This window comes from Embiotoca jacksoni, unplaced genomic scaffold, assembly GCF_022577435.1.
Source record: "Embiotoca jacksoni isolate LCO1_2020_lvr unplaced genomic scaffold, fEmbJac1.0.p SCAF_66, whole genome shotgun sequence".
Classification (NCBI taxonomy): Eukaryota; Metazoa; Chordata; class Actinopteri; family Embiotocidae; genus Embiotoca; species Embiotoca jacksoni.
Window position 1 is genome coordinate 1,458,752 of NW_027185421.1, and position 13,006 is coordinate 1,471,757.

Genomic DNA, 13,006 nt, shown 5'->3' on the forward strand with positions numbered 1-13,006 from the left:
CCGATGCCCACGCAGAGAACAAGCGAAGTTAGGATTTCTTTAAACAAAGAGGGCTGCGAGTTAGTGGAGTAAACACTGCAGTGTGTGGCAGCGCCGTTCACGCCGAGCCAAATTTGGCTCTACGTTCAGAGTAGCTGTCAGTGCAGCACCTTGTGTTTTTCAAAGCTGTGGCAACAAGCGGTGACGTCATCGTCGGTTTGTGAACGTTATGAATCCTCCAGTTCAGATTCTGTCCGTCACCATCTTGCTAGTTCGGAGCGGTTTGGAGCAGGAAGTGACCATATTTGGACGAGCTGGGGGAGGAGCCAGCGGTGGCTCTGACCGATCTGATTGGAAACCTGACGATACTACGTCCCGCCCACCGATAGCTGTAACCTGACTGCACCACAGGCCTGTCAATCAAACAGACACGCCCCCAAAAACAGGTCTTCTTGAATCTTCTTTTCTAATGAATGAGGGATTATTTTCAGATGGACCTCCAGAAAACTAATAAGAAGGAGTGACTTTAGCTAACAACACCGAGATAACTGATGGACACATTTTATTCACTTTGGATTTGATGAGAGAAGTTGAATGGGAGTCTATGGAGCCGGAGGCTTTTTGGAGCCGACCTCTAGTGGCACTCGCTGGTATTGCAGCTGAAGACACTTCTGGATCAGCCTCATTGTTTGGAGCCAGAAGCTGCGTCCACTTCTATATACAGTCTGTGCATATAGTCAGCAGAGGTAAAGGTTGGACGACAATTGACGTGTATCTCAGCCACACAGATGACTCACAGCAGGAAGGCATGAAATCGTTGGCATAATTTTTTTGCCCCGGGAGGAGATAACCGACGGCCATCCATCAGTCACGTCAGTGTTATCGGATATCCCGTCTCCTCTGCGACGTCCGACTCAGTCCGAGTAATTGATGAGTAATCTGAAGAATGCACCCCGTGACTGATCCGGGTTTTTCTCTCTGAGACGTCTTCATCGCGGATTGAAATCCAAACCGTGTGTGAATCTGCGCTGCACGCTAATTGTAATATTAACCATTAAAAAAAAAAAAAAACTACCCGTCCCGTGAGCTCCGTGCAAATCTCCCCTGCCAGCACGACATTATTTGTTGGTAATATAACACCCCCGAGCTAAAAAGGGCATATTTGGATGTTGAGGCATGAGGAAGACCATGACTCTCGTCTCTGGTTTCTTGCTTTAATCAGATTTGAGTCTTGTTTTTCATGACATCATATGTTCGAAAACAGAATTAAGAAAAAAAAAAAAAAACACACTTGCAGAGTTACAGTAATGATGATGCGTAATCTTATTTTGCTTCAGCGTTTTTTTGGTTTCCAGCTACGGAGCCGGTTTGAGTCACTGTTTAGAGAAGAAATCGTTGGAAAATGTGGGCAATGAAAGTGAAAACCTCCACAGTGTGAGTGTGTGTAGTTTGTGTGAAAAAACTTCTCCAGATAAAAAACATTGTCTAAACTCAGGTTGAGTTTGAGAAATGTATTTTTCTCCTGGTTGTTTCAGGGAGTTTAGTCCCGTTTTTCTTTGCTTGATCCAACAGAATCATTACAAATCGATCATTTGAGATGTCTGACGTGTTTCAGTGTCCTCAGACAGTTTTTGTCCTCTTACTTTCCAGCCTGTGACGACCAACGCTGGGGTCCCGGCTGCAGCCAGCAGTGCGAGTGTGAGAACAGAGCCGTGTGCGACCCGGCGAAGGGGGCGTGCCAGTGTCCCGCGGGCTTCATCGGAAGCTACTGCAAGGACTCGTGTCCGGCCGGCACCTTCGGGAGGGGCTGCCTGCAGAGGTGCAAGTGTGGGACCGGAGGATCCTGTGACAGAGCAACGGGAGAGTGTTTGTGTCGGGACGGATTCACCGGGACTTTGTGAGTGCACAACAAACATAGTTAAATAAGAGTTTATGACAGCATATCTAAAGTTAGGCCCTCAAACTTATTCTCCTTCTTCTTAAAGGGCTGTAAAAATCCCAAATGTAAAATTTTGTGCAGCTAAAAAGTTCATATGAATTTTACGTCTGTACAACAGAGTGCTGTTAAGTTTCCACTGGTTTACTTTACTTTATCAGATTTATTTACAACAGGGATATTTTGCAAAATATCTTGATGTACGTAAACACACATCCATACAACAAAGACGCACTTAACGGGATTAAACAGATTAAACAGATATCAAAATATTACATTCAACCCCATTTCTCAAAAAGTTGGGACACTGTAAAATGTAAATAAATTTAAAAAAATCATGTAAGCCCATATTTAATTGCAAATAGACCAAAGACAACATATCAAATGTTGAAACTGAGAAATTGTATAGTTTTATGAAAAACACATGCTTATTGTGAATTTGATGCCAGCAACACGTCTCCAAAAAATTGGGACATTTGTGGCATGTTTACCCCTCAAACAAATCGCTCTTCATTCAAAAATGTAGGCTAAAAATGGCCGCCACGGGCACACAGTTCAAGAAAACAAATAATTTTTGTAAATTTTCATTCCAAAGTTCTTTAGACTGCACCGACCAAATTTCAAGTCAGTCCGATAAAATCAGTAGGAGACGGTCGTCAAAGTACAACACGTGCAAATCGCCAAAATGGCCACTAAATTCAAAATGGCGGACTTCCTGTTGCGTTTAGGTCATGGTGCTGATAGACTTTTCCGTAGATCTCGGTGTGATACACATGTCCACCAAATTTCGCTCATGTAGGTGAAAGCAGCCTTGAGATCTGACTATAGGGGGCGCTTGTGAGCCATTTTGTGACTCCAATGACCAAAATATATAAAATACTTAAAGTTTCATAGGGGCTGAATTTCTGTTCAAAGAGTTTTTGAGCATGTTAAAGCCGCCAAAAAGGCGATCCATTTTCAGAATGACAATAATAATTCCAATAACAATGGGTCCTAATAATAATAATAATAATAATGTTTCCTTTCCTAGAATTACCATCGTAGCTAAAAATTCACATTTCTAGTTTGAGATATTTTTAGAGTACTTCACTTAGTTAATTACGTCTTTCGGGAGCCACTTCATTACACGTCGCATCATTATCTGAGTTTTTCTCCAGAGGTTTTGTCCGACGCAGATCCCTCATCGCCGACTCTGATTTGTTTCCGCAACTTAATTTGAAGACGGTAAAAGAGACCCCGACGGTCGACTCCGTGAGTCATCCGTTACACCCTGGTTTTTTTAAGATGCCCCCTGAGGATGAGCGAAGCGCTGAAAACTCTTCCTCCACCACACATCAGTGGAAACTCTCACGCTGCCAATGCGAAATGCACAAAACTCCACTTTGAGTTTAATAAAAGAAGAGGGCTTGGCAGCCGGGATTACAGGATAAATCTCCGTGAGGAACTTGTATATTTGTGGCCACTCCAGTTTATTCCACCTCCGGGAGTGCATTAGAAAACATAATATCCCGGTACTGAACGTACACCAGGTAGTTCAAGCCAAAGAAATCTCTTCCGTGATTGGTCGAAGGCACGTTTCCCCACAGAAAGCTGTTGAAATGAGGGATTCAGACTTCTTTTAGACGCCATGATCATATTTAAAGTTGTCAGTTCTTGTCTGAAGGCTCATTTGTTTTGATCTTTAAAAGTGCTGACATCAGTACCTCAACATTCCCGCTGATGCGCCAATATCCAAATTCACCGAGACGCTTTTATTTTATATCGAAGAGCGAAACATTTACTGGACTCCTCGGGAATGTCCCGGGACACATGAAAGTTTATTTTTTTACTTTTAAAGCTTCAATTTTCTTCCGTCCTTTTTTCCCCGCAGCTGTGAGAAGTCGTGTACGAGTAGGTGCCAGGCAAGATGCACCTGCCAGAACGGTGGCATCTGCCGGGGCAAAGGGATCTGTGCCTGCCCCCCCGGATGGACGGTACATTATTTTATTTTTTTTGTTTAATCTCGCACTTGTAGTTAACCATGAAGGTTTCCAAATGTTAAATTAGCTAGCATGTCATATTCTTTTGTAACTTATTTCAACGTGAAAAATCCAACATGAGGCTTCTTTTGTTTCGAAGAAATTAGCGGCGTCTCATTCCAGTTTTTTTTCCCCCTGCTGCCTCTGATGATCTCGCCATGTCGCTCCGCAGGGTGCCGTCTGCACAGAGCGATGTCCAGAAGGACGGTTTGGGCCGAACTGTGCCGAGGAGTGTGTCTGCCACAACAGGGGAAAATGTGACCCGGAAACCGGACAGTGTCAGTGTGCTAAAGGTTTCACTGGTAACAGGTGTGTACACGAGAGTGTCTCTTCGATTATGTGCTTTTTCTTGCGCTTGAGGAAGTATTCAGAGTGTCGTCTCTTCATCATCATCATCACTGAGTTCCTCACGTTAACGGGACCGCTGGTAATGTGAACATTTGTGATTTCAACTGCGTACTTGAAACTGGAGCAGAGAAACGTCAGATTTTTGGGTCCAATTTTTTGGAAAACCCAAATACAGCCAAGTGTTCCTGAGCCCATGCAGTGATTTCCAATTCGGAAACATGGCTGTTTTTGAAGCGGGGCAAAACGTGTGGAACTCAGGTGCTGATGTCGATCTCAGTACGACACTTGGAATACTTCCTCATGAAAGTTATTGCTTCCTCTTGCTTTGTGTGCGTCACTCACCAGTGACAGAATAAAGCCTGCTGGCTCACATTACCGTGTCTCCATATGTCGCCCCCTGCAGGTGCAATGAGCAGTGCGCTGCGGGCACGTACGGTCAGGACTGTAAAGGCGTGTGCGACTGCGCTAACGGAGCGCGCTGCTACAACATCGACGGAGGCTGCCTGTGCGAGCCGGGCTTCAGCGGGCCGCACTGCCGAGACCGGATGTGTTCGCCCGGCAAATACGGCATGCACTGTGAACGCACGTGTTTCTGCCAGGACAAACACACACTCAGGTGAGCGGGCGATGCCAGAAGAAGGTAGCCCCATGTGGACCATATTTGGACGAGCTCAGGGGGGATCTGACTACTACGTCCCGCCCACCGATAGCTGTAATCTGACTGCACCACAGGCCTGTCAATCAAACAGACACGCCCCCAAAAACAGGTCTTCTTGAATCTTCTTTTCTAATGAATGAGGGATTATTTTCAGATGGACCTCCAGAAAACTAATAAGAAGGAGTGACTTTAGCTAACAACACCGAGATAACTGATGGACACATTTTATTCACTTTGGATTTGATGAAAGAAGTTGAATGGGAGTCTATGGAGCCGGAGGCTTTTTGGAGCCGACCTCTAGTGGCACTCGCTGGTATTGCAGCTGAAGACACTTCTGCATCGGCCTAATTTTTCATAGCCAGAAGCTACGAACACTTCTTATAAATAGTCTGTGGTTGTGATTTACTCATATTTATGTTTATGATTATTTTGTCCAGCTGCCACCCAATGAAAGGAGAGTGCACATGCCAGCCGGGGTGGGCGGGGCTATACTGCAACGAGACGTGCGCTCACGGTTTCTACGGTCACGGCTGCCTGGAGCCGTGTCTTTGCGTGAACGGAGGCGTGTGTGACGGCGCCACGGGGCGGTGCCAGTGTGCCCCCGGGTTCACGGTGAGTTGGAACGAACTGTTTGTCGTCCTCATGTCGCCTCACCTCTGATCCCTGGGGTTTCCTTCCCACGACTGCAGGGGCTCCACTGTGAGAATCCCTGTAAGAGTGGCGCCTACGGGAAGAACTGCTCCCTGGAGTGCTCCTGTGAAAACTTTGTCGACTGCTCGCCGATCGACGGGACGTGTTTCTGCAAAGAAGGTTAAAAATACAGACAGAAGAGAATTCATTGAAATCTAATTATCGGTTGTCCAAAAGTTAAAATATGATCAGCTGACAAGTTGAACTTACGAAAGGATTTTTTTTTGTGTGTCTCTGCAGGCTGGCGCGGGACGCACTGCTCCACCCCCTGCTCCGAGGGAACCTGGGGTCCCGGCTGCAACGCCACCTGTCGCTGCACCAACGGGGCCAAATGCAACCCAGCGGACGGATCCTGCAGCTGCATGGCCGGCTGGCAGGGGGCGCACTGCGACCTGCCGTGCCCGGTGAGTCCCCCCCCCCCCCCCCCCCATGTCAGCTCGTGATGTTAGCGAGGCTGTGAAGAGCCTGGAAAAAAATGAGGGATTCAAAGTTTTGTTGGATGCTGGAAAAGTTTACCTGACGAGTTTAAATGTTGAGACACGTTTGCTCTTCATGCAGTTATATTTAAATTTTATACTTTTGGAGCCAAACTTAAAATCAGATACAAAAATAAAAAATATTGCTAAATATTGCCAAAAACTGTGATGCGATAGGAGCGCCATAACAGAATAAATCTGTAAGGAATGTGGAAATATAAAGGGCGATAAATACATGAATAATTATCTTTTAAACTTTGTTACTTGTCTTTATATTTCCACATTTTTTCATTAATAATTTAGCTATCTTTCATAATACACTAATCATAAGAGCGGTAATAGCCATGAGGACATGTCAGCTCTGATTGGACGGTCGGTGTCCATCCTTTCATCCCCCCCCCCCCCCGTGAGCTTTAATCTGCCTGTTGGACATGTACACGTCTTGTCGTTGCCGTGCCAACCCGCCGGGCTGTCAACAGAACCAGAACACTGGCAGTGTGTCAGTGTGACTCTGAGGAGATTCCCCCTGACGGTTTTCTTTGCCCCGCTTGGCGTTTGTTGTCTTGTGCAGATGGGCTCGTTCGGGCCCGGCTGCCTGAAGAGGTGCGACTGTGTCCACGCCGACGGTTGCCAAGCGGCCAGCGGGGAGTGCCACTGTCTGCCAGGCTGGTCGGGTAAGTGATGCCAGCTCGGCTTCGGCTACCACAGATAAGTCCGGTAGGAGTAAGGGAGCCACGAGTTTGAAGCCACCCTCCCCCCACTGTTGTCCATCGCTGTGGTGGCGACACAGACTGGATATAAAAGAGTTTGTATCTTCAGGTGTGTAAAATGGTTCCGATGCAGAAGTGTCTTCAGCTGCAATACCAGCGAGTGCCACTAGAGGTCGGCTCCAAAAAGCCTCCGGCTCCATAGACTCCCATTCAACTTCTCTCATCAAATCCAAAGTGAATAAAATGTGTCCATCAGTTATCTCGGTGTTGTTAGCTAAAGTCACTCCTTCTTATTAGTTTTCTGGAGGTCCATCTGAAAATAATCCCTCATTCATTCGAAAAGAAGATTCAAGAACACCTGTTTTTGGGGGGTTCTTTCGCCCATATTCAATATATCTATCATTGTTTTATAAACTTTACATTCAGCTTTTCCGTCGTCTATCTTTGAAATTTTTATTTTGTAGGCAAAGCTCTTGAAATTTATATTTTCCAGCGTATTTGCCTTCCTAAGCAGCTACAAGAAAACAAACATCTTTACTGAAGTGCTGCCACCGGTTGACAAACAGAAAGGACATGAAAACCTCTGAAATAACGCAATAAAAAAAAGACTACTTGGAAACTATCATATTTTCATTTAAACATTTAAACAATGACTTGGCCCAAAAATTATGAAACCAACTGACTTTCCCTGTCCATTAAAAATTCCCAGACCTTCGGTAACCCTGGTTACAGGATTTATTACATTTTTAACGAGAAATCTGCAACCTATTAGTTTTATAAAGTAACCTTCTCAACACTTCAAGGACACCAAATTACACCAATCTTATAGAGCATTAGAACATCCGTCTCTCTTTGTCTGCCTGCTTATCTTTTGTGTTTTTGCCGGTATTTATATGAATCTGCATCCATATTTAATCCCTCTGAAAACTTGAGCAGCTTTCTCAATACATTCTGCTGCTCGAGGCGAAACTATGAATGCGGGACTTTAACGTGGGGGATGAGACTCACCCGGTTGTCGCCCCTTCAGGGCCGCGCTGCAGCGAGCCGTGTTCGGAGGGGCTCTGGGGCCGCCGCTGCAACCAAACCTGCTTCAAGCACTGCCCCAACAGCGACACGTGCCTGAGGGAAACCGGGGCGTGCGTGTGCCGTCCGGGATACTGGGGCGTCACCTGTCAGAACAGTGAGTGGGGAATAAAAAAAACTAAAACCAGATCGGAATCGCGGAGTCTGCCGGGTTCACGGCGAGTGATGTGGGCCTCTCTGTCTCCCAGAATGCAGAGCTGGGATGTACGGGGACCAGTGCAGCATGTCCTGCCCGTCCTGTGGCCAGTCCTACCGCTGCCATCACATCACGGGAGACTGCGACTGCCTGCACGGATACACCGGACCCAACTGTGACCAGGGTTGGCACCGATAATCATACACATCTTGTTTCATTTACGTTCGGTGCACTGGAACGTAGCTCAGTGTGTGTGTGTGTGTGTGTGTGTGTGTGTGTGTGTGTGTGTGTGTGTGTGTGTGTGTGTGTGTGTGTGTGTGTGCGTGCGTGTGTGTGTGTGTGTGTTTACAGTTTGCCCAGCCGGCTACTACGGCAAACACTGCTCCGAAGTGTGCGTCACCTGCGCCAACAACTCCAGCTGCGACCACCGGGACGGTCACTGCGAATGTCTCCCCGGCTGGACCGCGACCGACTGCTCCATACGTGAGTGTCCCGTCGGAGACGTGACGGTGGAGCGTACGATGTGTGATCCATAAGTTCAGAGTGTTGGTGTTGAACGCAGCGCAGGGATGCACACGTGACGTGTACCTTGTGTTCTGCAGCCTGCGGTCCCGGCCGGTTCGGTCCGTTCTGCTCTCAGACCTGTTCCTGTCCGGCCGGCCTGCTCTGCGACCGGTTTAGCGGAGACTGCGTGTGCGACGGAGGAGACGAGTGCAAGCAAGGCGAGGACTTTAACACGGATATTTTACAGCAGTAACCCCACCACCACCACCACGTGTATCTGTTAATAAAAGGTTTCTGTACCTGCCGACAGACTCGTTGGTGCAGTCAGGGAGCGTGATGGTCCCTCTCCCCCCAGGCGAGAGGGAGTCGTGGGGGGCCATCAGCGGCATCGTGGTGCTCGTCCTGCTGGTGGTGCTGCTGCTGGCGCTGCTGCTGCTTTACCGCCGCCGGCAGAAGGACAAGCAGAACAACACGCCGACCGTGTCCTTCTCCACCAGCCGCACCGTCAACTCCGAGTACGCCGTCCCAGGTACGGTAAAAAGCATAGAAACACAGTTAGGAAAAAAAAAAAAGGTTCACACAATAAGAAAAATTACAAATACGTATAAAATAAAAACAAGATAGTTAAAAGTAATTCTTTTAGAAAAAGTAAGACCAATGAAGAGGCTGAAGAAGGTTTTTTTTTTAAAGCAGAGGAGAGTTCAGAGAAATATTCTTCAAACAATTTGTCTTTGCGTTCAACATTCTCAAATAAAACCAGCATCATGTGTTGATGTTTTCACAGCTGTTTCCACGTGATTTTTATTGCCCACAGAGATAATTTTACCAGCAGCAGACACAATGTTGTTTTTTTTTTGGTTGTGCAGATGTTCCCCACAGCTACCACCACTACTACTCCAACCCCAGCTACCACACGCTGAGCCAGAACCGGCCTCCGCTGCCGCACCTGCCCAACAACCACGACCGCACCATCAAGGTGAGCGTCGCACCTCCTCCTCGTCGTCGCAGCTCCTTTTAGTTTGGTGGATGATTGACGGGTTCTCCGCTCCGTCTGTTTTACGCAGAACACCAACAACCAGCTGTTCTGCAGCGTGAAGAACGCGGAGCGGGAGCGCCGAGGTCTGTTCGGGGTCGAGACCAACGCGACTCTGCCAGCAGACTGGAAACACCACGAGCCTCGCAAAGACTCAGGTCCGTCTGGGCTGCTCCTCCTCCTCCACCTCCTCCTCCTCCTTCTCCTCCACAGTTTGATTCACATCAGGAGCGCCACGTTTGATCCGTTCAGAGGAAACACGTGCAGCTGCGTGAAGTTAAATGAGTGCATTAACATTTACAAGCTAATAAAACTAAGGAGCCAACATTAGGAATAACCACCTCATGCAACCTTCTGCTGAAACACCTTCATGCATTTCATCAGTGGAAAGTTTCAGTAATCCATAACAGTATAATAATAATAATAATAATAATAATAATAAAGGCAGATGTCTCTAACCCTTGAGAACTTTGCCGCATCATCATGGCAACGCCCTTTGAGGAAAACAGACGGGCTTCTCAATATATCATCACCAACGTTTTAAGGCTATTCTCACCTGATTTAATGTCGATGTGATCAACCAGCGGGAAGAAGCATGTGAAAGTATGAAAAATGTAATTTCCTGTTGCCAGTAGGTGGCGCTATGATGAGGACTGAGTATTATCATGCAGGTGTCTTCATGGCAGGACTTTTTAATCAAACGTGTAAAGTTTGAGCAAGGTCGGTCTATGTGCATCCAAATTACAGCAACTTTAATGTCATGGCGAAACGCTCAAAATGTCCGCCATGGCCACACCATTCGACGAAATCCAAATCTTTTAGTAACTGTTCATCTCAAAGGTCTTAAGACTGGACACACCAAATTTCAAATCGGTCCGATAAAATCTTGAGTTCGTTCAAGTATAACACATGCGAATTACCAAAACGGCCACTAAATTCAAAATGGCGGACTTCCTGTTGAGTTTAGGTCATGGTGCCGACAGACTTTTTCGTAGATCTCGGTGTGATACACGTGTCCACCAAATTTCATTCATGTAGGTGAAAGCAGCCTTGAGATCTGACTATAGGGGGCACTAGCGGGCCATTTTTACGACGCCCACGGCCAAAACCGATAAAACAAAAACGTCCGGAAACAGGTGACGAGCTCCTGGTAGCTACAGGTTGGAGACCTCTGCTTTAAGAAGAAAAAACACTATTAGACTTTAACTGGTTGTTTGACATGAAAATAATTCATAATTCTTGAAAAAAAAAAAAAAAAAAGCACTAAATCTCAACACAAACTTTCAGATTTCCTCCGGCGATTTGATCCAAGACTATAAACATAATACAGACTTCATAAAATGTGATCGCTTCGCCGCCAGCAACGATCTCGCTCACCTGTTATTGATTTTTTTGCTCGTTTCCCATCAGCTTCTTCTGCTTTTGATTATCGCTCCATGAATGAAAATGAAGACGGACGATTTGTGTTTTTATTGTTTTACAGGAGCTTTTGGCATCGACAGGAGCTACAGCTACAGCGCCAGCCTCGGGAAGTATTACAACAAAGGTACGTTGTCGCCTCATTTTCTCCCTTTTTATTCTCCTACTGCCTTTTAAAGGAATATTACCATGACATGCATGAATATTTGTAACATTACAAGCTGCATAATCGGAGGATTTTTGAGTTTTTGAAAGATTTTCTTTTTAGTTTTCTGGAGGTCCATCTGAAAATAATCCCTCATTCATTAGAAAAGAAGATTCAAGAAGACCTGTGTTTGGGGGCGTGTCTGTTTGATTGACAGGCCTGCGGTGCAGTCAGGTTACAGCTATCGGTGGGCGGGACATAGTATCGTCAGGTTTCCAATCAGATCGGTCAGATCTGAACTGGAGGTTTCATAACGTTCACAAACCAAGGAGGTGACGTCACTGCTAAGGTTGCTGATTGATCAAATCATTTAAAAACATCCTCTGAAGCAGTAATGTGGAGTGACGGTTTTTGAGTGTCAAAAAAAAGAAGTTTGGAACCTAAAATCCATTTTTAACCACTTGAAACATGAAATAAAAAATATTAACTCGTGGACATGTAGGTCCTCTATTATCCGCCAGAGGGTGCTACCACATCTTCTATCTCCACGCAACTCATTTTGAGAAAACAGAATTGAAAACACGAGATAATTCAGGAAAACAGCCTCACTTGTTTGACATCTCAAGAGTCAGAAATTAAAACAAAGTGACACAAATACCAAAAAAAAAATCACCGACTAACAACGGAAACGGGGGGACATTAAACAGTGACGGACCAGGTGGCTTGTTACGATAGTTCGTGACTCATGAAGTTAATGTCAAAACAAACGAACGGAAAACTTCCGTGTTGGTGGATTTCCTTCATCACCGCTGACGGAGCGTTGACTTTAGTAACTTCACGAACTTTTGCGATAAGAAGCTCGTCGTAGCCGAGTCCGTCACTTCTTAGTGTTCCCCGGAAACATTTCTGTTGCGGCCCTTTTGATAACTTTACGTGATCGAATTAAAAAAAACATCACAATAAAATGATTTACTTTAAACCACCTCGCTCTATAAAATAAAGGACTCTGTGGTTTTCCTCGTGAATTTATAATGTTTTGGAGAAAAATATAAACTTTTTTTTTTAAATGCTTCAACTGCAAGTAAAAGATCAAAGACTTATTTTTTTATGCAGACACAAAAGTTTTATTTCTCAGGTTTTGTTCTGTGTTGCACTTCACCTTTGCGGAGATTATCCGTCCACCTGAAACATAATGTAATTAATCAATAAGCAATAATTAATAATGAGAAGGAGACGGGTCAAACTGCATGAGGCAGACGGTCACGTCAGATACTGTGTTTTAATATTGTAGGACAATAATTCAAGATCAAACTACTATATTTTTACTACACTGCATTAAAAACATACATGAATCTGAAGTGGAAATCACTGCATCACTGCATTGGCTCAGGAACACTTCTGAAAATCTGTTTCCTGAGAGCACAGTTCGTCTCTGCATCCACGTTACATTTTACATTCGGTGGTTGTCGTAGACCTCAGATCTGTTTTTTAAACGTCTTTCTCTTTCGTGTTTTGGCGACAGAGCTGAAGGACTCGGTCGCGGTGAGCAGCAGCTCTCTGAACAGCGAGAACCCGTACGCCACCATCAAAGACCTGCCGGGCCTCCTGCCCTTCGGCCCGCCGGAGAGCAGCTACATGGAGATGAAGTCGGCGGTGCCCAGAGAGCGAGCGTACACCGAGATCAGCCCGCCGCCGTTCAACACCGTCACCTTACGCAGAGGTGAGCCGCCGCGCGTACGACCTCCTGCAGCCGCAACGTGTTTCATAACCCCCAAAATATTAAATATTAGAAAATGTTGTAATTTAGACATTTGGCCTTCTTATCAATAATCACGTGGCATCGATAGCAGTTTCTACTACGAATCAGTCAC

At 45.8% G+C, this 13,006-nt stretch overlaps 1 protein-coding gene across 1 annotated transcript in view; it reads left to right on the forward strand.

Moving 5' to 3' along the window:
- The window catches only part of pear1 (platelet endothelial aggregation receptor 1), a 41,215-nt gene that overhangs the window by 25,127 nt on the left and 3,082 nt on the right, over positions 1–13,006 (forward strand). Inside the window, exons 6-22 of the mRNA XM_069175305.1 lie at positions 1,630–1,876; positions 3,786–3,888; positions 4,106–4,242; positions 4,685–4,897; positions 5,377–5,551; positions 5,629–5,749; positions 5,870–6,033; positions 6,677–6,779; positions 7,843–7,995; positions 8,087–8,218; positions 8,386–8,517; positions 8,637–8,756; positions 8,849–9,067; positions 9,405–9,514; positions 9,603–9,729; positions 11,055–11,117; positions 12,658–12,855. Of these exons, the coding sequence (XP_069031406.1) occupies positions 1,630–1,876; positions 3,786–3,888; positions 4,106–4,242; positions 4,685–4,897; positions 5,377–5,551; positions 5,629–5,749; positions 5,870–6,033; positions 6,677–6,779; positions 7,843–7,995; positions 8,087–8,218; positions 8,386–8,517; positions 8,637–8,756; positions 8,849–9,067; positions 9,405–9,514; positions 9,603–9,729; positions 11,055–11,117; positions 12,658–12,855 (2,517 nt within the window). The remainder of the gene's footprint in view (positions 1–1,629; positions 1,877–3,785; positions 3,889–4,105; positions 4,243–4,684; positions 4,898–5,376; positions 5,552–5,628; positions 5,750–5,869; positions 6,034–6,676; positions 6,780–7,842; positions 7,996–8,086; positions 8,219–8,385; positions 8,518–8,636; positions 8,757–8,848; positions 9,068–9,404; positions 9,515–9,602; positions 9,730–11,054; positions 11,118–12,657; positions 12,856–13,006) is intronic.